This window comes from Ursus maritimus, unplaced genomic scaffold (genome assembly GCF_017311325.1).
Source record: "Ursus maritimus isolate PB19 unplaced genomic scaffold, ASM1731132v1 scaffold_20, whole genome shotgun sequence".
In the NCBI taxonomy this organism is placed as follows: domain Eukaryota; kingdom Metazoa; phylum Chordata; class Mammalia; order Carnivora; family Ursidae; genus Ursus; species Ursus maritimus.
In genome coordinates, this window is record NW_024424453.1 from 30,712,582 (window position 1) to 30,738,992 (window position 26,411).

At 39.4% G+C, this 26,411-nt stretch overlaps 1 protein-coding gene across 4 annotated transcripts in view; it reads right to left on the minus strand.

Moving 5' to 3' along the window:
* The window catches only part of NEK11 (NIMA related kinase 11), a 245,475-nt gene that overhangs the window by 103,456 nt on the left and 115,608 nt on the right, over positions 1-26,411 (minus strand). For all 4 annotated transcript variants that reach the window (XM_040636821.1, XM_040636818.1, XM_040636820.1 and 1 more), the window contains one exon: positions 24,163-24,277. In XM_040636821.1, coding sequence (XP_040492755.1) covers positions 24,163-24,277 — 115 coding nt within the window. The remainder of the gene's footprint in view (positions 1-24,162; positions 24,278-26,411) is intronic.

Here is a 26,411-nt window from a genome sequence, read left to right on the forward strand (position 1 = left end):
GCTTGCTGCACCGAGCTCAGGTCCTCAAGGACAGTGACTCTCCCCCAATCCTAGCGCCACTTGGCCTCTTGATCTGCACTGAGCCCTTTAGGTATTGTTGAATTATTCAGCCATGGTGCTTATGGAATTCTAAACTCCTTAGAGCTGAAAACATTCCCAAGAAATCCTCACCCACAAAGGAGAAGAAAAAATCTTGAAATCACAAGTTTGAGTGCCCTCTCCCTGTTAATATCCAGCTCCTTCCCTCAGAGCATGTATGTTTTTATGCTCTGTGATTGTCCTCACCCAACACACAATGAAAAAGCCCAGGGCATACCTACTGATTTGCATCAAATTCTTTTCACAAACAGCAATAATGCTTAGTCATCCCACTAGAAAATTAATTTTGCCCTATTTAATAACTAAGAAGAAATGGATGTGCTGTGTATTTGCATGGTAACAGTATTAAAAGTGTTTGTTTCAGTGAAGCCAAAGCCAAGTTTCAATAAAGGAAAGGAGAACATCTAGGAAGCAAATTTCATTTCAAATTTACATTTCCCAGTGCTGTTAGTGTATCTACCAATATTCTCAGAACCAAAGGACAATAGGCAGAAAATGACTTAGACCAAGGGTCTGCAAACTAGGGCCTGTGGGCCAGGTCTGGGCTCCCTGCTTCTGTCAACAAAATTAGGGAACACAGTCATAGCCCAAACCATCTATGGCTGTTTTCTCTCTAAACTAGCAAATTTGCGTAGCTGTGACAGAGATGGTATGGTGTGCAAAGCCTAAAATATTTACTATTGACCATTTAAGAAAGTTTATCCACCTCTGCTATAGACAATAAGCAGTTACAAATGGTGGAGGTAGGAGCAGCCTCTCCTTCAAATCCAGGAGCCCACCAAGAGTCATCCCACCAGAACTAAAGGCATTCTTATCACTCTGGAAATTCCAAAGGATTTAGGAACTCTGCCTCATGAATTAGGCTCAAAGACCAAATAGTAGAACAAAAGATGCTCGTAGTATTCTTACCACTTAGGGAACTACAAGGATTTTAGGAGCTCTGTGCCACAAACTGGAGGCAGAGCACAATATGTATTTTTCTACTACTTTCACAGGCTCTAATCTACAGCTGTGGCTGAGGAAGGATTTTCTGAGAACAGGACATTTGAACTGAGGCCTGAAGAATGAATAGGCATAGGCCAGGTACACAGTGAGATAAAATGATGTGGCCTCCAGAAGAAACAACATTTGCAAAGCATCTGAGGTGGGCAAGATGTGGGCACACAAGGAAATGAAAGGAAGCCAGTGTAGCTGGACCATCAGGAGTAGGGTAGCCAACCATTCTAGTTTTAAGTGCTAAAACTGAAGAAGTCCCAGACAACCTAGGATGGCTGGTCACCATCACAGGAATGAGATGGATCATAACACTGGGTGAAGTTGGTGAAGGGGGGCCGTGTGAAAGATTTTCTATTTTGTATGCGAAACACAACAGAAAGCCACAGGAGAACTTTAAGCAAGCAACAACAAACTCTGATTTACATTCTTTTTTTTTTATTTCCCTCTTTTGTTTTTTTGTTTTTTTTATTACAATAATTTTTTTATTATATTATGTTAGTCACCATACAGTACATCCCTGGTTTTTGATGTAAAGTTCCATGATTCATTAGTTGCGTATAACACCCAGTGCACCATGCAATACGTGCCCTCCTCACTACCCATCACCAGCCTATCCCATTCCCCCACGCCCTTCCCCTCTGAAGCCCTCAGTTTGTTTCTCAGAGTCCATAGTCTCTCATGCTTCATTCCCCCTTCTGATTACTCCCCCTTTCTTTATCCCTTTCTTCTCCTACCAATCTTCCTACTTCTTATGTTCCATAGATGAGAGAAACCATATGATAATTGTCTTTCTCTGCTTGACTTATTTCACTTAGCATTATCTCCTCCAGTCCCGCCCATGTTGCAGCAAATGTTGAGAACTCGTTCTTTCTGAGAGCTGAGTAATATTCCATTGTATATATGGACCACATCTTCTTAATCCAGTCATCTGTTGAAGGGCATCTCGGCTCCTTCCACGATTTAGCTATTGTGGACAATGCTGCTATGAACATTGGGGTGCATATGGCCCTTCTCTTCACTACATCTGAATCTTTGGGGTAGGTACCCAGTAGTGCAATTGCTGGATCATAGGGTAGCTCGATTTTTAACTTTTTAAGGGACCTCCACACTGTTTTCCAGAGTGGCTGTACCAACTTGCATTCCCACCAACAATGTAGGAGGGATCCCCTTTCTCCACATCCTCTCCAGCAATTGTTGTTTCTTGCCTTGTCAATTTTTGTCATTCTAACTGGTGTAAGGTAATCAAGATTAGAGCAGAGGTCAATGAATTAGAAACCAGGAGCACAATAGATCAGATCAACAGAACTAGAAGATGGCTCTTTGAAAGAATAAATAAAATAGACAGGCCACTCACAAGACTTATCCAAAAGAATAGAGAAAGGACCCAAATTAATAAAATTATGAATGAAAAGGGAGAGGTCACAACCAACACCAATGAAACAGGAAGGATTATTGGAAACTTTTATCAACAGCTTTATGCCAATAAATTAAGCAACCTGGGAGAGATGGAGGCCTTCCTGGAAACCTATAAACTACCAAGACTGAAACAGGAAGAAATTGATTTTTTAAACAGACCAATTAATTATGAAGAGATTGAAACAGTGATTAAAAACCTTCCAAAAAACAAAATTCCAGGGCCTGATGGATTCCCCGGGGAATTCTACCAAACATTCAAAGAAGAACTATTCTCTTAAAGCTATTTCAAAAAATAGAAACAGAAGGAAAACTACCAAACTCATTCTATGAGGCCAGTATTACCTTGATCCCCAAACCAGACAAAGACCCTATCAAAAAGGAGAATTACAGACTAATTTCCCTGATGAATATGGATGCCAAAATTCTCAACAAGATCCTGGCTAATAGGATCCAACAGTACATTAAAAGGATTATCCATCATGACCAAGTGGGATTCATCCCTGGGATGCAAGGGTGGTTCAACATTCGCAAATCGATCAGTGTGATAGATTATATCAACAAGAAAAAAGCCAAAATTCATATGATCCTCTCAACAGATGCAGAAAAATCATTTGACAAAATACAGCATCCTTTCCTGATTAAAACCCTTCAGTGTGTAGGGATAGAGGGTACATTCCTCAATCTCATAAAAACCATCTATGAAAAGCCTACAGCAAATATCACGCAGATGACATGATACTCTATACGGAAAACCAAAAAGAATCCACGCCCAAACTGTTAGAAGTTATAGAGCAATTCAGTAATGTGGCGGGATACAAAATCAATGCTCAGAAATCAGTTGCATTTCTATACATGAACAATGAGACTGAAGAAAGAGAAATTAGGGAATCCATCCCATTTACAATAGCACCAAAAATCATACATTATCTTGGAATTAACTTAACCAGAGACGTAAAGGATCTATATTCTAGAAACTACAAATCACTCTTGAAAGACATTGAAGAAGACACAAAAAGATGGAAAAATATTCCATGCTCATGGATCAGAAGAATTAACATAGTTAAAACGTCCATGCTACCCAGAGCTATCTACACTTTCAATGCTATCCCGATCAAAATACCGATGACATTTTTCAAAGAACTGGAACAAACAGCCCTTAAATTCGTGTGGAACCAGAGAAGGCCAAGGAAGTGCTGAAAAGGAAAAACAAAGCTGGGGGCATCATGTTGCCGGATTTCAAGTAGTACTACAAAGCTGTGATCTGATTTACATTCTTAAAGACCATTTTGGCAGCTGTATAGAGAATGAACTAGTCAGAGGCCAGAGACTAGCCAGAGGCAGGTGTAACACTTTAGGTGAGGTGAGGACTGGCTGCTTAGCCTTGGGCAGCTGGGGTGTTCTGTGAGTGGCCTGGGAATGGATTCTCAGAACCCATTTTATAGATGACAATTTGGGACTTGTAAAAGTTAGAGGACTTGTCTAATGTCGTACAGCCAATGGAGGAAGCCTGGACTCAGCGTCAGATCTTATTCTGTATCTCTTGATTTCTCACTATACTATGCAGATTTCTTGCTTTGTATTTATTGTGTAAAAAACAAAATTAAGAAGATACATCTAATTGCATGATCCCTGGTAGGATGAAAATTTCTAAGACAGACAAAAAGCAAAAATAGATTTTTATTTTATAAATGGTTCTGGTTTCTCCTATTTAATCAATTGTAACCCAATTTAAAACTCAAGCAAAATTCTTAGTTAAATTGGTGTGATAATTATTACCAAAATATTTAACAAGAAAGGACAAATTTATAAAAATGCAACAAAGCAAATAGCATAAGTATTGTGTTGCTTCCCTCAATCAAATGAAAATGATTATTTTAAACAACAGGGAGGAAGAAAATTATTAATGTTAAAGTGAGACAATGTTACGCATTTCTGACTTTAGGATCTGAATTAATAGGATCCTATTAAAAAGCCCCCAGAAAACTTAACAGGATCAAATAAATCTTGACAACGGAAGAGGTATATGTAAATATATATAAATTTGGGCCTATCTGTGTTTTTTCTGTGTATTCTACTCAAAATTAGAAAAGTAGAACTGTGTTTATTCCATTAGTACATTACACACCTTTGTCTAATGCACCTAATTTTTCATAGGCCATTTGACTAAAAATAATTTCATATCTTCCCAAGAGAAAATTAAACAAAATAGGAATATATTAATCTAAGACTGTAGCTAGAGAGATGAAAATAGAGATAGCTATATGTGTAATTTATCAATGTTGACATGGAACAATCTACCTGAAGGTATGCTCTGAAATCCCAGGCCTCCAGGGAAAGAGCACATTTTACTGTCACCATACCTCCCGGTGTCTGAAGGTTTTATTTCCGTGACAATAACAACTGAAAATCAACCTGCTCTAAAGCACTGATTGCATTTGCTGATGCTACAGCTCTCCAAGGACTATTTTTCTGAAAAGTGAAAGAGTAATACAAAATAATTTATCAGACAATTTGCATCTTATTTGGGAGTCCTCGGTGGTGAAAACTGCTATGCCTAGCAAATGCTGGAGCCAAGTGTTTGGGTGATTGATTCAGAAACTCCCAAGTTCTTTGGGGGTAAATCCATAAGTAAATGAATACACTTCACCACACAATTATCCCCACAGGAGGCCCCTCAAGATCTTGCATCCACCTACTTAGCACATAAAATAATGTCCATTAAAGCATAAAAGTGTATCATCTCAGTGAGACTGCAGCTTTTATGGCTGTTACAATAACACTGGCGACATCATTTCTGCTTATTAATGATTTCACACCCATGAAATTCAAATAGAGTAGGTTTTCTACCTTAGAGCACCATATTCTTGAAAGGAGATCCTGCTGCTTCATTATCCTTTATGCCAGTTTATTAAAAATTGTTTAACAGGGCAATACAAATGGAGAAATTATTCATGATATCCAGGAATACTTAATGCTGGCTTCCAGTGTCTCACTTCATGCCTAGAAGAATAGTTCTCAAAGAGTGGTCCAGGGGCCCCGGGGGTCCCCCAGACCCTTTCAGGGGAGTCCAAAATCTAAATTACCTTCATAACAGTACTAAGACCTTATCTGCCTTTTTTTTTTTTTTTAAAGATTTTATTTATTTATTTGACAGAGAGACAGCCAGTGAAAGAGGGAACATAAGCAGGGGGAGTGGGAGAGGAAGAAGCAGGCTCCCAGCAGAGGAGCCTGATGTGGGGCTCAATCCCAGATTGCCGGGATCATGCCCTGAACCGAAGGCAGACGCTTAACAACTGCACTACCCAGGCGCCCCTTATCTGCTTATTTTTGCTTTCATCCTCTCATGAGTGCATGGTGGAGTTTTCCAGACACTCTATGACATGTGATGTCATGATAAATCTAAATGCAAAGCAGATTATGAGAATCCAGCTGCCTTCTATTAAGTCACTTTTTTAAAAAATGTAAAACAATGCCACTCTTTTCAATAATTTTTTTTTAATTTTGGAAAACATAATCAATTTTCATAATATGCAACAACATGGATGAACCTTGAGGATATTACACTAAGTGAAATAAACCAGTCACAGAAAGACAAACACTGCATGATTTCACTCATATGAGGTATCTAAAATACTCAAATTCATAGAATCAAAGAGTGGAATGGTGGTTGCCAAGAGCTGGAGGAAGGAAGAAATGGGGAGTTATTAATCAATGAGCATGAAGATTTAGCTATGCGAGATAAGTTCTAGAGATCTGCTGCATAACAGTGCACCTACAATCAACAATACTATAGTACAGTGAAACATCCAAAAAGGCAGATGTCATGTTAATTGTCCTTACAACAATGAAGCAAAATTTTAAAAAATTAAAATTAAAGACTAGCTGTACTGTCAGGGTGCCCCTAAGAGGAGTGCCCCAGGACCCCCTAGCTTGCACCCACCTTTACCTGTCCTGCCAGGTGCCCTCAGTGCTTAGAACCCTGGGTCCCCCTGACCTGCATCTACTTCAGGTTTAGCTATCCTTCCAGTGTACCCTCTGTGCATAGAACCATGGGACTACCCCAACCTACACCCACTTCAGCTTTAGCTATCTTGCCAGGGCACCCACTGCATGGAGAATCCTGAAACCCCCCAGCCCACACCAGCGAGTTCTAGCCAGCCAGTGAAATTCACCAAATACACATAGGGAACAACCATATACAAGACCATTTCTTCACGTTGAAGAGTAGTTTTTCCACCTAATCCAGAGAAACAAATAGAAAGCCAAGCAAAATGGGGAGACAAAGGAATATGCTCCAAAACAAAGGCCAAGACAAAACCTCAGAAAAAGAACCAAATGAAACAGAGATAAGCCTGATAAAAAATTAAAGGAATAATCATAAAGATACTCACCAGGCTGGAGAAAAGATTGGAAGAACTCAGTGAGACCTTCAATAAGGAGATAGAAAATATAAAAAAGAACCAATCAGAGCCAGAAAATACAATAACTGAAATAAAAAACACACTAGAGGGAATCAACCAGTAGATTGGCAAATGCAGAAGAACATATCAGCGATCTGGAAAACAGGGTGATTGAAAGCACCCAAGCTGAAAGCAAAATGAGAAAAGAATTTAAAAATGAGGATAGGTTAAGGGATCTCCTGGACAATATCAAGCAAACAAACATTCCATTATAGGGGTCCCAGAAGAAGACAGAGTGAAAGGAACGGAAAAATTATTTGAAGAAATAATAGCTGAAAACTTCCCTAACTCAGGAAAGGAAACAGACATCCAGGTTCAAGAAACACAGAGTTCCAAATAAGATGAACCCAAGGAAGTCCATACCATGACACATAATAATTGAAATGTCAAAGTTTAAAGGTAGATTTTGAAAGCAGAGTGAAACAAAAGTTTCATCAAAGAAAACTCTATTATGCTATCAGCTCATTTTTCAGCAGAAACTTTGCAGGCCAGCAGAGAGTGGCATGATATATTCATAGGAAAATATCCATGACCAAGAATACTCTATCTGGCAAGGTTATCATTCAGAGTTGAGGAGAGATAAAGAGTTCCCCAGACAAAAAGAAAGTTAAAGAAGTTTATCAGCACTAAACCAGCCTTATAAGAATGATTAAAGGGACTTCTTTCAGTGGAAAAGAAACGGCCATAATTAGACATAAGAAAATTATAAATAAAAAATGTAAAATATGACAGCATACGCATAAAATGCGGAGGAGGAAGTAAAAAAAGGGTTTTTTTTTTTTTTAGAACATGTTTAAACTTAAATAACTATCAACTTAATATAGACTGTTATATACTTAGGATGTTATACATGAACCTCATGGTAATCACAAACCAGAAACTTATAATAGATACACAAAAAATAAAGAGAAAGAAAGCCAAACATTACACTACAGAAACTCATCAACCACAAAGAAAGAGAGCAAGAGAAGAAAAAAGGAACAGAGAAGAACCACAGAAACAACCAGAAAACAAGTAACAAAATGACAATAAGTACATACCTATCAATAATTACTTTAAATGTAAACGGACTAAATGCTCCAGTCAAAAACCACAGAGTGGTGGAATGGATAAAAAAACAAGACCCATCTATATGCTGCCTACAAGAGATGCACCTCAAACCTAAAGACACATACAGATTGAAAGTGAGGGGATGGAAAAACATTTGCCATGCAAATGGAAACAAATAAAAAGCCAGGGTAGCAATACTTATACCTGACAAAATAATAAAACAAAGACTGTAACAAGGGACAAAAAAGGGCATTACATAATGATAAAGGGATCAGTCCATCAAGAGGATGTAACAATTGTAAATACCTATGGACCCAACACTGGAGCACCTAAATACATAAAGTAAATATTAATGGACATAGAGCGAGAAATTGATGGTAACAAAATAATAGTAGGGGGCTCTAACACCCCATATCTAGGCAGAAAATCAAATAAGTGTCTTTGAATGACCCATTAGATCAGATGGGCATAACATATATACGTATCTACGACATGCCATTCAAAAACAACAATGCATATTCTTTTCAAGAGCAAATAGAACATTATCCAGAGTAGATCACAAGTTAGACCACAAAACAAGTCTCAATAAATTTTTAAAAAAATGAAATTATACCATGTATCTTTTCTGACCACAAGGATATGAAATTAGAAATCAGTCACAAGAAAAAAACTGCAACACACACAAGCACGTGGAGGCTAAACAACATGATAAACAACCAATGAGTCAACAAAGAAATAAAAAAATATATGGAAGCAAATGAAAATAAAAATACATGGTCCAAAATCTTTGGGACACAGCAAAAGCAGTTCTAAGAGGGAAACCTATAGTGACACAGGCCTACCTCGAAAACAAGAAAAAACTCAAATAAGCAATCTAACCTTACACCTAAAGAGACTAGCAAAAAAAGAACAAACAAAACCCAAGGTGAGTAGAAGGAAGGAAATAATAAAGATCAGAGCAGAAATAAAAGACACAGAGACTAAAAAAATACAATAGAAAAAAATCAATGAAACCATGGAGCTGTTTCTTTGAAAAGATAAACAAAATTGATAAATCCTAAGCCAGACTCATCAAGAAAAAAAAAGGATCCAAATAAATGAAATCAGAAGTGAAGGAGAAGTAACAACTGACATGACAGAAATACAAAAGATTATAAGAGACTACTACGAAAAAATTAAAACAAAACAGTAAAAACACAAATAAGCAAACAAATAAATTTAGGAACTCAGGAATGAAGAAGCTATGGTAAAAAAGTTTGATAGGTTCACTGAAGCCTTTAATTTGAGTTAAAATTCCAAGAAAATCTCCTTATTTTAAAGAATAAGGATCCAGGAATTACAGTTTAAGAACAAAATGTAGTTAATATGAAATTACAAACTTTAACAATGTAAAAACAAGATATAGCTAAAATTGGGAGGTAAGTCACATTGGAAAAGCCTTACTGTTTTGACTTCCTCATTAGGAAGAACAGGAATTCAACAAATAATTATCTAAAGTGACACACATAGATAATAAATGCCATAATGACTCTAGCTTTCACACACTTTTTATAATCATTTTTATCCTTAAAGAATTATTCTAGTAACTAATATCTTTTTTTAAAGATCTATTTATTTATTTTAGAGAGAAAGCGAGAGCACCTGTGCAAGTGGGGGGAGGGGCAGAGGGAGAGAAAGAATCTCAAGTGGCTCCACACTGAGCATGGAGCCTGACGCGAGGCTTTATCCCACGACCCTGAGATTGTGACCTGAGCCGAAACCAAGAGTTGGATGCTTAACCAACTAAGCCACTCAGGCGTCCCAGTAACTAATATCTTCTGTGGTAAAGAAACATTTATCTCAAGTTCGGCAATCACCCGATTTCAGTTTTTCATTTGATAATTTCAAGTAAAATTACAGTTAATACCTAGGGGAAAAAATACCACGTTGCTTTTCTATTGCTGCTCTAACAAATTATGGCTAATGTAGTGGCTTACATAATACAAGTTTATTATCTTACAGTTCTAGACGTTAATCCAAAATGGGTTGAAGGGGCCTAAAATCAAGGTATCATCTGGGCTGCATTCCTTCTGGAGGCTCTACAAGCCTTCTTTTTTTAGTTTCTAGAGGCTGCCTGCATTCTTTGGCTTGTTGCACACACAACACCACACCTCCACCCCCAGCTTTCTTCATTTTCAAATCCAGCAATGTCAAGTCAAGTGCTAATACTATTATGTCTCTGGTTTTCTCTTCTGCCCTCCCTGTTGCACTTTTAAGGACCTTTGTAATTATATTGAGCCAACCCAGATAACCCAGGATCATCTCCCTGTTTTAAAGTCATTAGATTTGCAACTTCAATTCCCTTTTGCCATGTAAAGTAACATATTCAAAAATTCCATGAATCAGAAGATGGGTATCTTTGCAAAGCCATTATTCTACCTATCACAAACATTTACAATATTGGTAAAAATACAACTTTTTAAAAAAAGTGTTAGGGATAGTTTTTCAATTAATGGTACTGGAAAAATTCCTGAAGATTCCTATTTGAGATAACCTCTTCATTCCTCTCTATTCTTCAGAATTATACCCATTTTTTTTTCAAAATTATTGGTGATCACCTTAATGTAGACATACCATTTATTTCCTGATTCTATATTTCCTGGTGATATTAATAACATGCTTTCCAAAGTGGTTGGCAGAATACCTTGAATTTAGCAGATCCTCAGTAAATATTTGTTGATTTATATATTAATACAGAAAGTTCAATAAAAACACAAGGCAGTATGTCATCAAGAGCAGGAGAGACATAAAGTGATAGAGTTGAGGAGTGAGAAAAAGCACACTAGTTTACATTGGCTGTGTAAGCTTTTAACATCAACAAACATTAGTAATACAGTGGTTAAAAAAATTTCCATAATTATTAAGCATTCCAGCAACTGTTCTGAGTGTTTTAAATATGTAATTTTATTTATTCTTCATAACCATGCTATGGCATAGATACTATTCATTCCCATCTTACAGATGAAGAAACTAAGGCACAAGGTTTAAGTAATTTGACCCAGTTATATAGTTAGTGATTGACAAATCCAGAACTCAAACCCAGAAAGCCTGACTATGTAACTTGATCTCTTGATTACTAGTTGAAAACTGGATGAAAGAGTTTGTATTTCTAAGAGTAAAGGAAGTATATTAGTTTCCTAGGGCTGGTATAACAAAGCACCACAAAGTTGGTGGCTGAAAACAAGGGAAATTTATTTTCTCCCAATGTGGGAGGTCAGAAGTCTGAAATCAAGGTACCAGCAGGTTTGGTTCCTTCTGGAGGCTCAAAAAGAGCACCTGTTGCATGCCTCCTTCCTACCTTCTGCTGGATGTTGGCAATCCTTGGTGCTCCTTGGCTCGTAGATACATCACTACAATCTCTGCCTCTGTCCTCCCATAGTCTTCTCAGTGTATTTGTCTTGTTTTCTCTTCAAAGGACTTGTCATTTGATTTAGGGCCCATCATAATCCAGAGTAATCTCATGTGATGATCCTTATCTTAATTACATCTATAAAGAACTTTAGTCCAAATAAGATCACATTCTGAGGTTCCAAGTGGACATATTTTTGGGGGGCCACGATTCAACCCACTTTAGGAAGTAACTAAAGGCTTCTGGGTAGAAGAAAACTTCACTATAGGTTTATAAGAGTAGAACCAAGTCTGTTTTGCTTACTACTGTATCCTGTATTCTCTTTTCCCAGCAGAGTAGGCACCCAATAAATATTTGTGGAAGGTTGACTGTTCATGAAAATGGTGTTCAGGGAATGCTTTGCTGAAGGATGTGAAAGGAAATTTCCTAGGAGCAGGCAGATCAATTAGGATACAAAAGAAAAAGGGTATAATGGTGCCTACAAAGGTATAAGGATAATGGCAGTGGGAAATTTCTAAAAGGAAGAGTTCCAGAATTCCTAAAAAGAAGCTCAGAAAGAAGAGATTTTTTTTTTTTTTGTAGTTTTGAAGAGATTGCTACAGAACCAGGCAATGCAACAGCTTTTGAAGCTCACAGAGGCAAACTGTCACTTGAGAAAAGAAAGTCTATTGTAATAAATCTTTCAGAGGAAAAAGAAATACCACTGGCAATTTTTGTGATCATTGTAAAGAACATAAAATCTCAGTTACATAGGAACCGAAGTAAATGGACATTGTTTAGGCCACACAAGCATCGTGGAGACGGTAACTCACACAGCGTGCTTCTATAAACCAGGCTGGAATAAAAAGACCATTGCCCAACAACACACAAGAGGCAACCCACACCAGCTGGCGTCCCAGGCCAACTCTTTCCTGGTCCAACTATCAGACCTCTGTCTCCTTGTGTAACCCTAACTCAGGTTTTGGCTTGCTCCACAGATGTCACTAATGACTTAACTGTTTCACCTGACACTTCATCTGGAATTAAATTCTATCCCCTCTTCAGTCTTATGTAGTCTGCTGGTTTGAACACTTCTAATTCATTAATAGGATCAACTGTTTTCCAATAAATGCGATTCGTGTCCTTCACTGTTGGGAGGGAGCTGTTATTAGATAAAGTCTGAAAGACCTCTGAGGCTTTCATTTGCCATACATTTTGTCAGAGCCACTGGAATGGTATCTCCCTGCTGGCCCCTGATACAATCTGGAGGTAGGACTATGATCAACACCTGTACTAATTTTTTCTATTTAGCAGAGAGCTGTCACAGCATAGAGGAGAAACTTCTGGGCTGAAATAAATATGGATTTGAGGCTGGGTCCCAGTTCAACAATACCTCTTTCATCCTTACCTCCTTGTCCTCACCTATAAAAAAGAGTCATTAATACATGTTGTCAAGTATTTGAGGATTTTTAGCAAATCAATCCTTCCTTCTCAAGAAATGGAAAATGAGGAACACAAAATTTTTTGTGAGTTTGAGTTTTAGAGAGCTGAAATGTAAGCTCAATATCTAATAATTGTAGTGATTATTGCAACAGACTTCCCACCAGAATAACCTGTAGAACTTTAAAAAAAAAATTAAGTGTGCAGCTTTTTTCTTGGAACAGTGCTGCCCAAAAGGACTTTCTGCAATGATGAAATGTTCTAGAAGAATGCTATCCAACACTGTAACCACTAACCACATGGGAATCTTAAGCATTCCACCCCCCTCCCCAGTTCTATTGCAGTCTAATTGACATATAACATTATATTAGTTTAAGCACTTGAAATGTGACTAACGTGACTGACGAAAGGATTTTTAAATTTTATTTAATTTTTATTAATTAAAATTTGAATTCAAATAACCATCTGTGATTTAGTGGCTATCAAATTGGACAGCATAATTCTAGACAAATTGTTCTTAGTATGTGCTCCTCAAACCAGCTGCAGCATCACCAAGAAACTTGTTAGAAATGCAAATTCTTGGGCGTCATCCCAGACCTACTAAGTCACAAGCTTTGGAGGTGGGGCTCCTTGCCAGTGGTGTGCTGGTAAAGGTTTAACAACTGGCTCTTGAGGAAAGCTCTGATTAGCAGCATTTGCCAATTTCCCTGGTGCAAGCACTCACTCACTCATAGCTGATTTCAAGCTACCCAGGTGCTATCACTGAACACGAGACAGGAAGATGTGTGCAATAGGGTCCATGAGTCAATGTAAGCCGGCTCCTGCGTCCCGCTGAACCCAGCAATCTGTTTCAACAAACCCTCCACGTGATGTAGAACCACTGATGTAAACCTTCTAAATCAAAGTCTAAGATGACAGAGACTATGGTGTTTATATATTTTAAATTCCCATAAGGGATCCTGATAAGCAGCCCAACTGAAAAACCCGGACTCAGTACATACAACAAAGTCACCTTGAAGAGGCAGTGGCCAGTTCAGCCTCCTGTGTTTACGGTATCCTGACTCAGACTATGAAGACCTGCTCTCTCCTGAGCACGGACAAACCTGAGCCATGGCCCCTCAGACTGGCGGGTCACACCGAGCCTGCCTTCTCCCCTCTTGATAGGATTAATGACATCACAGGCATAACCAACTCATGGGGCAGATCCAAGACAAACAACACTAGCCTTCTAACCACAACTCCCACTTACAAAAAAAAGGATTGAGAATTATATTATTAGGATAACCTAGAATTTGCTCCAATTAATTCTTATTTTAAGAAAATCTCTTATAGATATCCGAAGGCACCTTATAGTTTGTAGCATACTGTAGTCAAAAAATACTGTCTTCAACAAGCCATTATATCCTTCTTTAAGATAAATATAGCCTGTCTACCAGATTTGTGGTAAGAATCGAATGATTTAATTATGTACATAAAATCATATCTGGAATATTCTAATTCCATGTGCAGCCCTAAGGGAGGCAAAATAATACATTCGAAATGAGTACAGACTTTCCCCATATTAGAAATCTGTTCAGCCTGCTGAAATTTCTTTATATTCTTACTAAAGGGAAAATAGAAAAAATTTTCAGAGCAATTTGTCTAAAACCAGGAGGTCACTATACATACAGTCTCCAAGGTAAGAGCATAGAACAAATCCTTGTGTCTCAGAAAAACTTCCTAATTTCATTATAAACCCAGAGCAGAGTTCTATTAAAATAACTGCATGTATTACCTGAGTATTTCCATTGCAAAAGTCATAGTTATGCCTACCAAGCTCTTTATTTTCATCTGAATTTGGCCTAAATCCCAAATGAGACTACAGTGGAAAACTAATGTATATTCTTGCCCTTATTATGCTCCTTAGTACAAAACATATTTACATTTATAATGTATTTAGGGAAAATAGCTGGAAATTTTAGCTGCCAGTTTATGGGATGGCTGGCAAAGAAGCATCTTTTAACGAACTTTGTTCCGGGTCCTACTTCTGGGTGTAACAGTGGCATTCCTGACGCACCAAAAGAGGGCACACAATCTCTGGGAATTTGGCTTGAGTTCTGTGGGCTGTCCACGGTCTTGACAAAGAAGATAATTTTTTTTTTGATGCTAAACTAATTGGTCCAGATGGGCATAATTAAACTATAATTTGACAGGAGGAACTAACCAGCCTGAGCAATTTTATATTTCTCATAAATACAAAAACTAGAGCAAATAAAAGTATTATATTCCAAATCATACGTAATTAATCTGGTGAAGGTGTTTTTAAGCTCTAATCAGAAGGTCTCCTGGGTAGTTAAAAACTGAAATACTTACCACCAATTCAGAGGTATTATGTGGAACTTGAGAAAATATTGCAACTTGCTTTGACGTTGTATCTTTTTTTTAGTGAGAGATGGTTGTGCACTTTCTGGTTCATGCACTGTGCAAAGTTCTTTGCTTACCATCTAATTTATTCCTCCCTTAACCCCCGAAAATTGGGTATTATTATTCCCATTATGCAGATGAGAAATTTTGAGGCTTGGCAATAATTTTTTTTGCCCCAGTTCACACAGCTGGTTAATGGCTAGAAGTGGGAAAGAGACCAAGTCTGTCTCCCAATCTCTATCAGGTACACCAGCAGCTTCCAGTCTAGTGGAGTTTTGTGACATGTCTATGGATATTCCAGAAGTTTGAGTCATTCTTCCTTTGCATATACTGGAGGTAAGTTTACCCTGAGTTAGAGAAAAGTACTGAATTATAGATTGTTTATTCAAATACTACTTTATTCATCTCAAGCATATGGGATGACTTGCCTCATTGGAGTCGTGGGGCATTTATGGAGGGGTGTCTGTCCACAATTATGGAGGGATGTCCTTCCAAGAAACTGCTGATTAGCTGCAAAGCATGCAGAGAGCTGACAGCCTCTGGCGGCAGCATTTGAGCATCTGTTGAGCAGGAAGGGATAGTAGGGCACAGTATTTCTGCCCAGCGCAGGGTTCCTCTATGGACAATCTTTGATCCAGAACTCTCCACTGGGTTGACTGAGGCTGCCTCGGGGCTACAGTGAGGTCTGAGGCTCTTCCTACCCACTCCTCTTTCCTTCCTGCTCACCTCTTACAGGTGTCAGACCTGCATCACAGGCTGGAGACTCTCTCTGTCTACTCCTGATCTTACTCTCATTTTTCTTTCAACAGAAATTACCCTCAATACATCTCCTATACTTCTCTGTCTTAGTGTCTGCTTCCCAGAGGACCCAGCCAATAAAACCACTAAAGAGTTATTTCCACATACAGGCTCTACCAACCCTGTTCTAAGAGTAATCCACCAACCAGCATTTGCTCATGCTCTGTCTTAGGTAAAGTGCTGTCATGGATTCCATGGGGAGACTAAGCTGATGCAAACAAAAGAGACGAGTGTGCACCTGTAACACAGACTATCCTTCATAAAACCCCTTTATTCCTGTTACATGTGTACACTTAGCAAATACACAAAGGAGTCTGAGAGGATTACCTTGTGGTGATGTGACCACTTCTTTTCAACTGAATACTGTTCTATCGGTAGTGCAGAAGAAGAAAGCCTATTTTCGCACACTGGTGGCTTACATTAGAGGTTATTTAACTGGAGGGGTATCCATAAAGGAAGAGGCAATGGCTATGGGACTCAAAAAGCATGCATGGAGGATTTCCATCCCCACATCTCTGACACTCTTCCTTTTTTTTCCTCTTTCCAGGATCCATCTGGTAAAATGAGATTACCATCTCCCTTGAGAAGAAAGAGCAAAAATTAAAGAGAACACCAATGCACAGAAATTAGCCTCTCCTGGCAACTTGTTATTCTACTCTTTCCCCAACTGAATCCATCTCTGCAAGAAATGTATGCTGTTTATGACAAAAAGCGTTAGTATTCTTATAGAAATTTTCCCCTAGATTTAATCATTTATTCAACAAATATTTACCAAGCACCAATTCAGAGCCAGTCACTGTTTCAGCAGGTGGGAATAAAAAGAACAAGACAGACACAGTCCCCACTCTTGTTGAGCTTAGAGTCCAGTTCAGGCTCTTCGAACTTGAATGCACACACACATCATTGGGATTTTGCATCTTCTGATGCAGTAAGCCTAGGGTAGGGCCTGAGATTCTGCATTTCTAACAAGTTCTCAGGATGCTAGTGACGCAGTCCCCAGACCATGCTTTGAGGCACGAAGGACTAGCCCACTGGCTCCCAGCTGCTGTGCTGTGACACGCTTCTGTACTGTGAGTGCTTCTCAGCAGTGCCATGAACTGGAATCAAGGAATACTGTCAATATCATGGGAAACATATGCTTTTCTCATGATGCCTATTTAGTGGAATTTTGAGTTGTGTGATCAACATTCATAGGACTATGATTTACTGAGAGTAAAAAGTAAGAGGTGAGGTATGGAACAACATCAAGATGGCTCAATGGCCTTCCGGGAAGAGGTACAAATGTAGCCTCTAAACACACTTGCACAATCAGGGCACTGACCCACTCTCGTCATCAATGACACAGAGCTAATGGGGCTAAGGGGAAAAATTGTTTTAACTTTCCAAAACTTGCTCTTTCTTAACCAGTAGTCACTTTTTCAAAAATTTTATTTATTTATTTGTCAGAGACAGAGAGCACAAGCAGGGGAGCGGCAGGTAGAAGGAGAAGCAGGCTCCCCGCTGAGCAGGGAGCCCAACGTGGGACTCGATCCCAGGACCCTGGGATCATGCCTGAGCGAAAGGCAGACGCTTAACTGACTGAGCCACCCAGGCAACCCCCTAGTAGTCACTTTCTAGCCCTCTCTGGTATACCACTAAAATCTCTCATCAAGCACACCATGAACACAAAAGGTTAGTCTTCTTCAAAATGGGAATCTCACAAATAAAAGGAGGCTAAATATATAGCTAGAGACCATATATTCATAAGCAACCACTTATGCCAACCGTTAAATTATTACCTCTTAGAATGGGGTTGTGAGGAGATGGAAGGTGGAGGGAAGGAAGGGAGTTCATTTAGTTCTAAGCTGGGTGAAGCCAGGAAAGCAGGCCATGTAGGGTTAAGCTGGAGAGAGGGGATGTGTTTGTTCACTTTTCCTAGATTCACAAGAGAAAAATGAATCTGAAATATAAAATGGGTAAAGTCACTTTGCTCTCTCTAAAACCCCAAATGCCCAGGTACAAAATGCAGTGAAAGCCTGCAGGCATCTTCAACTCATCTTCCAACATGTACTTAGCTGGCTAATCTCTAAGAGTAAGAACTCCCATTAATAATTTAAAGGAGCCATGGCCAGAAAAGAAACTGGGAGAGGCCTAGGGGTGAGCAGGAAAGACACGGTTAGCTGTGAAGCTAGGTATGTAGAATTATACTACACATTTCTAAAAATGTATTCTCACATGTGGATAGCAATGTGCAGAATAATGAGTTTATAAAGAACTCTTCCCACAGTCTCAGGGACAAGTCTAACTGGTGAGCTGCAAATGCTGGCAATGTCACAAACATCACTTTCTGCAGACAGATGTGGGAAAATGGACTTTTTTAGAATAAGTCAAATTCATTACACTGCTCGCACACAGACACGCTACTATGAAACATGACAATCACTTTGAACCTTTCTGCAGGCTTCCTATTTGTCTATTTTGAATTTTTTTTGAAGCGAGAGAAGAAGAGAAGGCAGTGGAAAATGTTGTTAGTCATGAATGACAGAAGGTATTAGGTGCTGCTGCCACAGTTCCTTGCCAGAAAGGTTTTTTTGTTTGTTTGGGAGATGTGCTACTTCACTTCCAAAAAAGGCTCCGACAAGTGAACACAGGAGGTGGCTGATACTGCCGTGGCCCTCGCCGCCACAAAACAGCCCCTCTATGAAGATCAGAGAAGACACATTTAAATTCCTAGCACAAATATCTAAATTAAAGCCTGGCCTAAACAAACACCCAAGGAAAATATTTCAATCCCTTCAAAAAATTAGCATATGAATCAAAGTTGGTTATTTGACCTGAAGCGAGCACTATCCCCTCCAGCTCTATTAGTTTTCTGTGACAGCTTCACTTCCTTCCCGGCGTCAGAACAATGTTCTCTTGGTGGTGGGTGCGGGAGCCGTGAGCACAGCTCTGAAACTTCCAGGCACGGAAAATAATTTCATCAGCCAAAGAAAAACCATCCTTTGGTATGTCCAAAGTGCTGTCTGAAGTCCACAGTACAGGGGGGGGGTTAGTCTATTCTATTCTGAAGTTTATCTGACCTTAAAACCATGATTGGTGCTTATTTAATTTTCTGCTTAATTGATTCATTCCAAACATGACCCATGACAGGCCCAGCAAGGCCACTGAAGCACGCTCTCTGGCCCACGAGCAGCACCTTCGGTATAATAACTACTATGTAATTTATATTGGGCGAAGGGGATGGACCATGGAATCACATAACAGCTTTCGCAGGAGAGAAAATTAGTTCGAGATGTCCATAGGTGCTGATTTTCTCTATGTGTAACTGATGTTCTTGGGGACTGATTTCCCTCTTACTTCTCTCCTGCCTGTTTAGGACACAGTAGTGAAGTGGCCAGTCGGGCAGGTGTTTTCTACATCCACTTCAAGTTTTCAAATTGGATACAATCCTTTAAATTTCAGTTAGAGGCACCTACCCAGCTTCTCCTATGGAAGTAACAGTCTAAATTATTAAATATGCCTCAGGGTGGAGAATCAGCACGTCTTTACTCAATATTAGATTCATTTGAATTATCCTCTAGAGCCAAGGAAATTAGAGAGTGTCTGCAGGAGCCTTTATTCCTGGATGTAAATATGAGAGTCAGGTGGAAACTACCATGTAATGCAAATGTAACTCGATGTTATATGTGACAAATCTGAAATGAAACCACCCTCAATTTATATTTATAAATGAAGTCTTTAAGACATTTAAAGCTCTGGGAGTGATGGGACATCTAGGAATATAGAAGTGACCCCTAGCACTTAGTCCTCTTTGAGGGCTAATGAGCCAGGCAGCTCTACTGGCTTCTCTGGGCTGGGTTTTGGAGTCCGGGCTGTTATTTTTTGTTCTAGTATGTTCGGGCTGCTTTCAGAGGACACGAGGTCTGTGAGACTTGCTGGTATGGGTTCCTGCTACACCAGTGTAACACCTCCAACTATAAAGACTGAAGAGAGGAGCTAAGGGATCCCAGCCCATCATGTTTAAGCCAATTTTCCTCCGGAGAGAAGACCCCAAAACTCTGTTAACATTCCTTGTGGAAGGCAATAATGCTCAGCTGACATTAGAAGAAAACTCCATGATCACTATCTGGACTAAGGATTTTGTGTCCCAAGTAATACTAGAGATCTTCGCAGTTACCTTCTATTTCCACGACCTCTCCAGTGTCTCTTGTTCATTCATTAGCGAAAGCACAGAGTGAGGCATTAATCTTTATCGTTTTTTTCCTTTCTCCTTTTTTCTGGCTATCTTAGCCATATTTTTTTAAATTTATCAACTTTATTGAGGTATAATTGATAGAAAATAAAACGCACTCATTTAAAGCATGGAATTCAGTGAGTTTTGACAAATATATACATCAGGGTAAACCACCTCCACAATCAAGGTACTAACGTTTTCCATCACCACAAAAGGTTCCCTTGTGCCCTTTGAGTCAATTCCCAATTCCCAGACAACCACTGGCTTCATTGCTGTCACTACAGATAAGTGCTGCTGGTTCTAGAACTTCACAGAAATGCAATCGTTCAATATGAACTCTTTTGTTTGTGGCTTCTTCCACTCAGCACAATATTTTTTATTTCATCCATATTGTTGTGTGTATTGATAGTTTGTTCCTTTTCATTGCCAAGAAGTATTATATTACACGGATAAACTAGTTTGTTTACCCATTCATCTATTGGTTAACACTTCTTATTTTTGGTACTATGAATAAAACTGCTAAGAACATTTGTGTACAGATCTTCTTGGAGACACGTATTCATTTCTCTTAGGTAATTATCTAGAGGTAGAATTGCAGAGTCAGTAAATGTTTTCATTTTTAAAATTAAAACAGTAAAAATACATCATTGTCTAACAGAGTTCAAATCACTTTATTTCCACTTGGACATTTAAAGGGAAGAGATGACACCAAAAGTCACAGAGCATAGCCCACAGCTGCAAAGGCCATGTGGACTTCCTATACGCAAGCAAAGGACAATCCCCCCCTGAGGTCAGAGCTTTCTCTGAGCACAGGGAAGGGGCTGAGGACTTGCTCTAGGAGTAGCTGAAAGCGTACTTAAGTGACAACTGGTCAGGTCATGGGCGGGCAGCCAAGGCCTACTCCAGTGAAGCTTTAGCATCTGAACAGGTGGATTGAGAGCCATGCTCTGTCTGCACCAAGCTCATGAGCCTCAAGCTATTCAGCTTTGAAAGAAACCCTATTCTGCGACTCAACTGGGAGCTGCTGAAAATAAGGCTAAATGCAATGAAATTCCTGGCAGAAATTAATGTGCAAGAAATCATCAGTATTACATGTAAGGGGTTAGGTAGGGATAATTTCTTTAATGTTCCAGTTGTGCTTTCTCATTTGATTATAATGGTTATCCATGACTTCAGCTAGATTAAATCAGCAGTAGTCAACGAAATGCATATCAAATGTAAATAACGTCTTACTCTGTTTTCTTTCTCTGCAACAAACTCCTCACATCCCAGAGGGAATTTTTCAATTCAACATCAAAGACTGATTAAACATTTGGTGTAGAAGCTTCAAAAAAAGACTGTGTAATTTTATTTTACATATACATGCTAGATGAAAAATAAACAAATGAAAACTTTCTCTGAGTGCTAAAAGTTTGGAGTCAAATCTTCTAAAAGGCAAAGAGAATGAGGGAAATAACCACCTCAGAATTCATCAACAAATTGAAGTCTCACATCTCAAAATTTCACAACTCAGCTATATGATCACTAATAATCTTGTAGTGGTCCACAATTCCAATCAATCATCAACCCAAAGTTTACGTTTTCATAATTCTAGGCCTTCCTTTCCAATTTAGAAAACTATGAATTTACAGGAAGGAAAAAACAGGGGACTATTTAACGTATTTTACAAGGCATTTGGCCCGACTAAAACAATGATGTGTTTTTTGGATCTGACAGCTTATGATGGGAGATCTAAGTAGTGTTTCCTTATAGCATAAATAAGGTCGTCAAAGGAGTAGATTTGACCATTTCCAGTTCAGCTGGTAAATCAATGCCTGGTCTACCATACTGAAACCCCCATGACAAAAGACAAAGGAGGATATCAGCGTGAGTCTCCTAGTAGCAGGTGCGACCTGTGGTCAAGGTTAGCTTAGGAGTAATTTGACTACTACAGTTCACAAAAATTAGCATAGAGTCACACAAAGACTCTGCCTTTTGAAAGTCCAACTCATTTGTCTGCTTCTTGAGAACCTATTGCTGCTACCCACCACCTCCAAATCCATACACTTTGGGGAAAATGGAAAGGGTGCTGCTCTAGAAAGCAGGCACTTTTGCGTTCTTGAGCAAATTACATAATGTCTTTAGTTTCTCATCTATGAAATGAGTAGTAAGTATTTTTCCTACTTGAGACCCAGAGGCCGGGCCCAGACTTCTTGATCCCAGACTACCCACTCAATATCCTGTTCTGGGGCTTCCTCTTTATACACAGTGATGGCTCTGCCTTACAGCAAAGCACAAGCCATCCAAATCAAGTGCTACCCAATGGCCTAACTCTCAGTTTTATATTTTTGGAAAGAAAGGCCCATGGGATATTTCTGTGCTTCCAAGTCTCATTTTTGGAAAATAACAATATATTAAAGAAATACCTAAAATGGCTCTAAGATGCAAATCCATCTGATATACATATTTGTTTGTCAGTAACACCTGTTACCAGATGGCTTCCACAACAACATTTTAAAAGTTGGTAAATGCCAACCTAAAGAGCTTCAGGTGCTAGTTTCCTTACAGGTGAAAGAGGCAGCACAAGTTCTAAAAGCTCGGTCAGGAAGACTTCAAATGCAGATTTGGGCTGAGATGACCCATCAATCCAAATTTCACTACCTTCACTCTCAGTTTGGAAAGAGAACTCAACTATTGCCCAAGAGAGTTGTTATACCATTGTGCAGCCATAAGGATGCTCCTCAAAGACCTCCCACTACAAGGAGAGTAATTGGCCAAGGGCCCCAGGGCTGTGTTCTGGAATCCATCCCTGCATTCCCTCAGAGGCTACTACCACTGCCAAAGGACAGCAGGGATACTAAGGCAAGCCCCTGATGGCTGACTTTGCTTATAGACTTCCTGATGTCTTAGTTGCCTCCGTTTGCCTAGCAGACCAGTACACATCCACCAAACCTCTCTCTTTTCATTTGGAACATGACTTGAACCATGGTTTGATGGTTCTCTCAGCCTTTTCCAGCTCCTTTCCTAATGCCTTTTATGCAGACATTTTCCCTAATAATATCCTCCACTTTTATACCCATCTTGACATCTGCTTCTCAGAGGGCCAGACTAACATATCATTCATTCACTCATTCAAGAAATATTTAATTGAGTGCCTACCCTATTCCTGGCATTTTGTCCTAGGCATTGGGGAGGGTGGTACAAGACTGAGATGGCCCCCACGGTCATAACCCTCTCTCCCGGGGTCATAAGCTGTTTCCCTTTCTTTCGCTCTTACTGTGTGTTGACGCAAGAGCACTGACGCAAGGGCACATCACATGCTTACTCTCATTTACTTTTCACAACAAGCCCTAAAGGAAATATTATTTTCCTTTCATAGATAAGGAAACTGAGATCTATAAAGATGAAGTTGCCAGCGGTTTCCCTGATGGGGGCAGCTTTTGACTCTAAAATTCATGTTTTCAACCATTAAGCTATGCTCTCTCCCATCTGGGTCACAGCTCTGAGCATTTTTCTTCTGGTAATGACTGCATATTCATATAGTTAATTTTCCAAAGCCTGACTTCATTTATTCACTTTAAATTTATTAAGGCCAGGGAAATCACTTCTAGAAGAAGGAAACAGTACGTACTTCAGAGCATTCACAGTCCTACACTATTCCGGAGTGAGTTAATGATGATATTGTTTAACTCATGTGGAAGAGGTTTCTCACCTGGTGTGAGTTTCTAACTCATCTTCATCTATTACAAAGAAGATAGAAGAGAACAGACAAATCCCTTGGCTTCTCTGCTTTTTATCTTGGTCCCAGCTCAGCTCTGGCAAACTGATGGAAGGTGGTCACAACCATCCAAGGCTTTTCTCAGAGGCCAGCCAGGCCTACTGGAGGGTCAGCCACACCAACCCACGTGCCAACCCTTCCAAATACTGATGCAAACTCATACCGTGATCTCCAAGGTCAGTTATGGTGTCTTCTATACTTGACTCAAGTGGGTCAAGGTCCAAGGAAGGAATGGGCTGAGACTCAGGCAGGTTCTCTGAAGTCAGGTCATCAAATTCCTTGTGGAAGGTAATTAACAGTTCGTGAGAAGCTGATAGAAAGAAACAGGATTACCACAAATGAAACAATACTATTTAGAAAACTATTTGGAAATAAAAGTCTATCAAATCCTCTCCGTTAAACATGATACCACTTTCAAATTTCAGAAAGCCAGCTTAGGAGAAAAGAAGCAGCCTTGAACAACTCAGCAGGTGACCTTAACCTTCCATGGCATCTGTTTCAGGGCTATGACTAGGGTGAGGCAGGAGGAATGCCCAGGTGCACAATGAAGGAGGTAGTCACTCTCCGGCTCATGCAAGAGCAGGAGCGACCAGCAGCTAAGACCAAATACCCCTTGCAATTCTGCATTCAGGGTCCCACACCCACCTCCCCCTAGTCCAGCCCTGCTCAGGTTCCTCATCTCAGAGTGGAGCTGTTGGCTTGGATGACTTCCAAGTTCTCATCTAGCTTTAACAGTGCTATGATTTGGTGACCTCCAGTTTCCTAAAGAAAGAGATCTAAGAAGCCACATGAAAGAACTCACACTTTAAAAAAGAGTAAAAGCTAAATTTCTCAAATATATCAGTAGGTATTTCAATAGCTCATTTTGCTTCTTTATTTTTTTCCTGTTGTGTGTGTGTGTGTTTGCAACCTAGAGCTAATGCCGAACTGACCTATTTTCCTTGATAAGTGCCTTTCATGGAGAACTACTCCAAGAGCGTCTTCTTATTAAAACGAAGGAAAAACTCGAACTCATCTTAATGAATAAGTGAAATAAGCCATGCCACACTGTGGTACAACATTTGTGAAAATACAGTCATCAAATATTTTTAAGAAGTCCAGTTTTTATATGGTATAATTGCTGTCAGAGGTGAAATTGGTTTCAAATTTCAAAGGATCACTGATAGCACACAGGCAACCTTAAGAACAAAGAACAGAGATTGCATGAAGTGTGTTTTCACTTCTACTTCAGAAATTATTGGAAAATAAGAATTTGGGCCCTCAATTGACTTTGATTTGCTGAGGTTCTCTTTGAAGGGTACAGACAGAATTGTTATAATTGCTTCTCTTAGAAAGGATTTGCTCTGATCTTTGATCCCCTTTACTATTTCATATACAGAGACCTGATCAGTTACACACTTCTCACAGGAGCCCAGTTTTGGCACCGTCGCAACTGTAAGTGCCACAGGATACCAGAAAGACCAGGCTTATCGAGTGTTTTATGGAACCTAGTTGTTTTAAAGCTACCATCCTTTAAAGAAATGGTGCCTAACATGATTCCACGTTCAACTATGCTTCCAGATTTCAAAGTCCAAATTCAGCCAAGCAGAAAATGCCTGCCAAAATAAAAGGCCCTGTTAGTTAGGGTCTGGGAAACAAAACAAGCTATTCTCCTAAATGCCTCAAAGAATTTTTATAACATGTTCAAGAAATGACAGAGCCAGCCCATTTTTCTCCCCTAACTTTGATTTTATCTCATACGACTACTTTTGAAATATAAAGCACTTTGCCTCAGCTGGCAAGAGAGAAGGAAGAAGGAACAGAGAAAAGAGCCCCAGTGAAATCAGGAAGAAATTAAATCATAAATATGTGTATGGGCAGAGACAGGAACCTTTTCTTCTTTCTTCTTTTTCTCCTCATCATGTTTTTCTTTAGCTTCTTGCATCTGATTAATCCAATTTCTTTCTTATATTTTATTTCCTCTTTTCTAGCTCACTGATGCCTTTTCTTGAGATATTTAAAACCCTTCAGTCCCACTGCAAAGTGTTTAGCTTCCCATTTGCTCTCTGCTTTGTTCTTTGAATATCATTAAACCTGCCTCATTCTGTGCCTGTGAATGTGATTAACCGAGTCTCTTCCCTGCCTAGCCTCCTCTCTTCATTCTCCTCCTGGGGCGAACAAGAAAGCCCCAGGTCACTTTTCCTTTACTTCCGTTCCCATGAAACACTTTTTTCCTAAACAGTCTATAAGAAAGTCTGTTAATCGGTGGCTTTTCACGGTCTTCCTTCATCTGAGGGTGAATGGCTTTCAAGAGCCTCAATTTCTGTCCATTATTAATCAGAGTGTGGTCCTGGATGGGCAGCCTCAGAATCACCAGGGAGCTTGTTAAAAATTCAGCATCCCAAGCCCCATCCCAGACCAGCCAAATCAGAA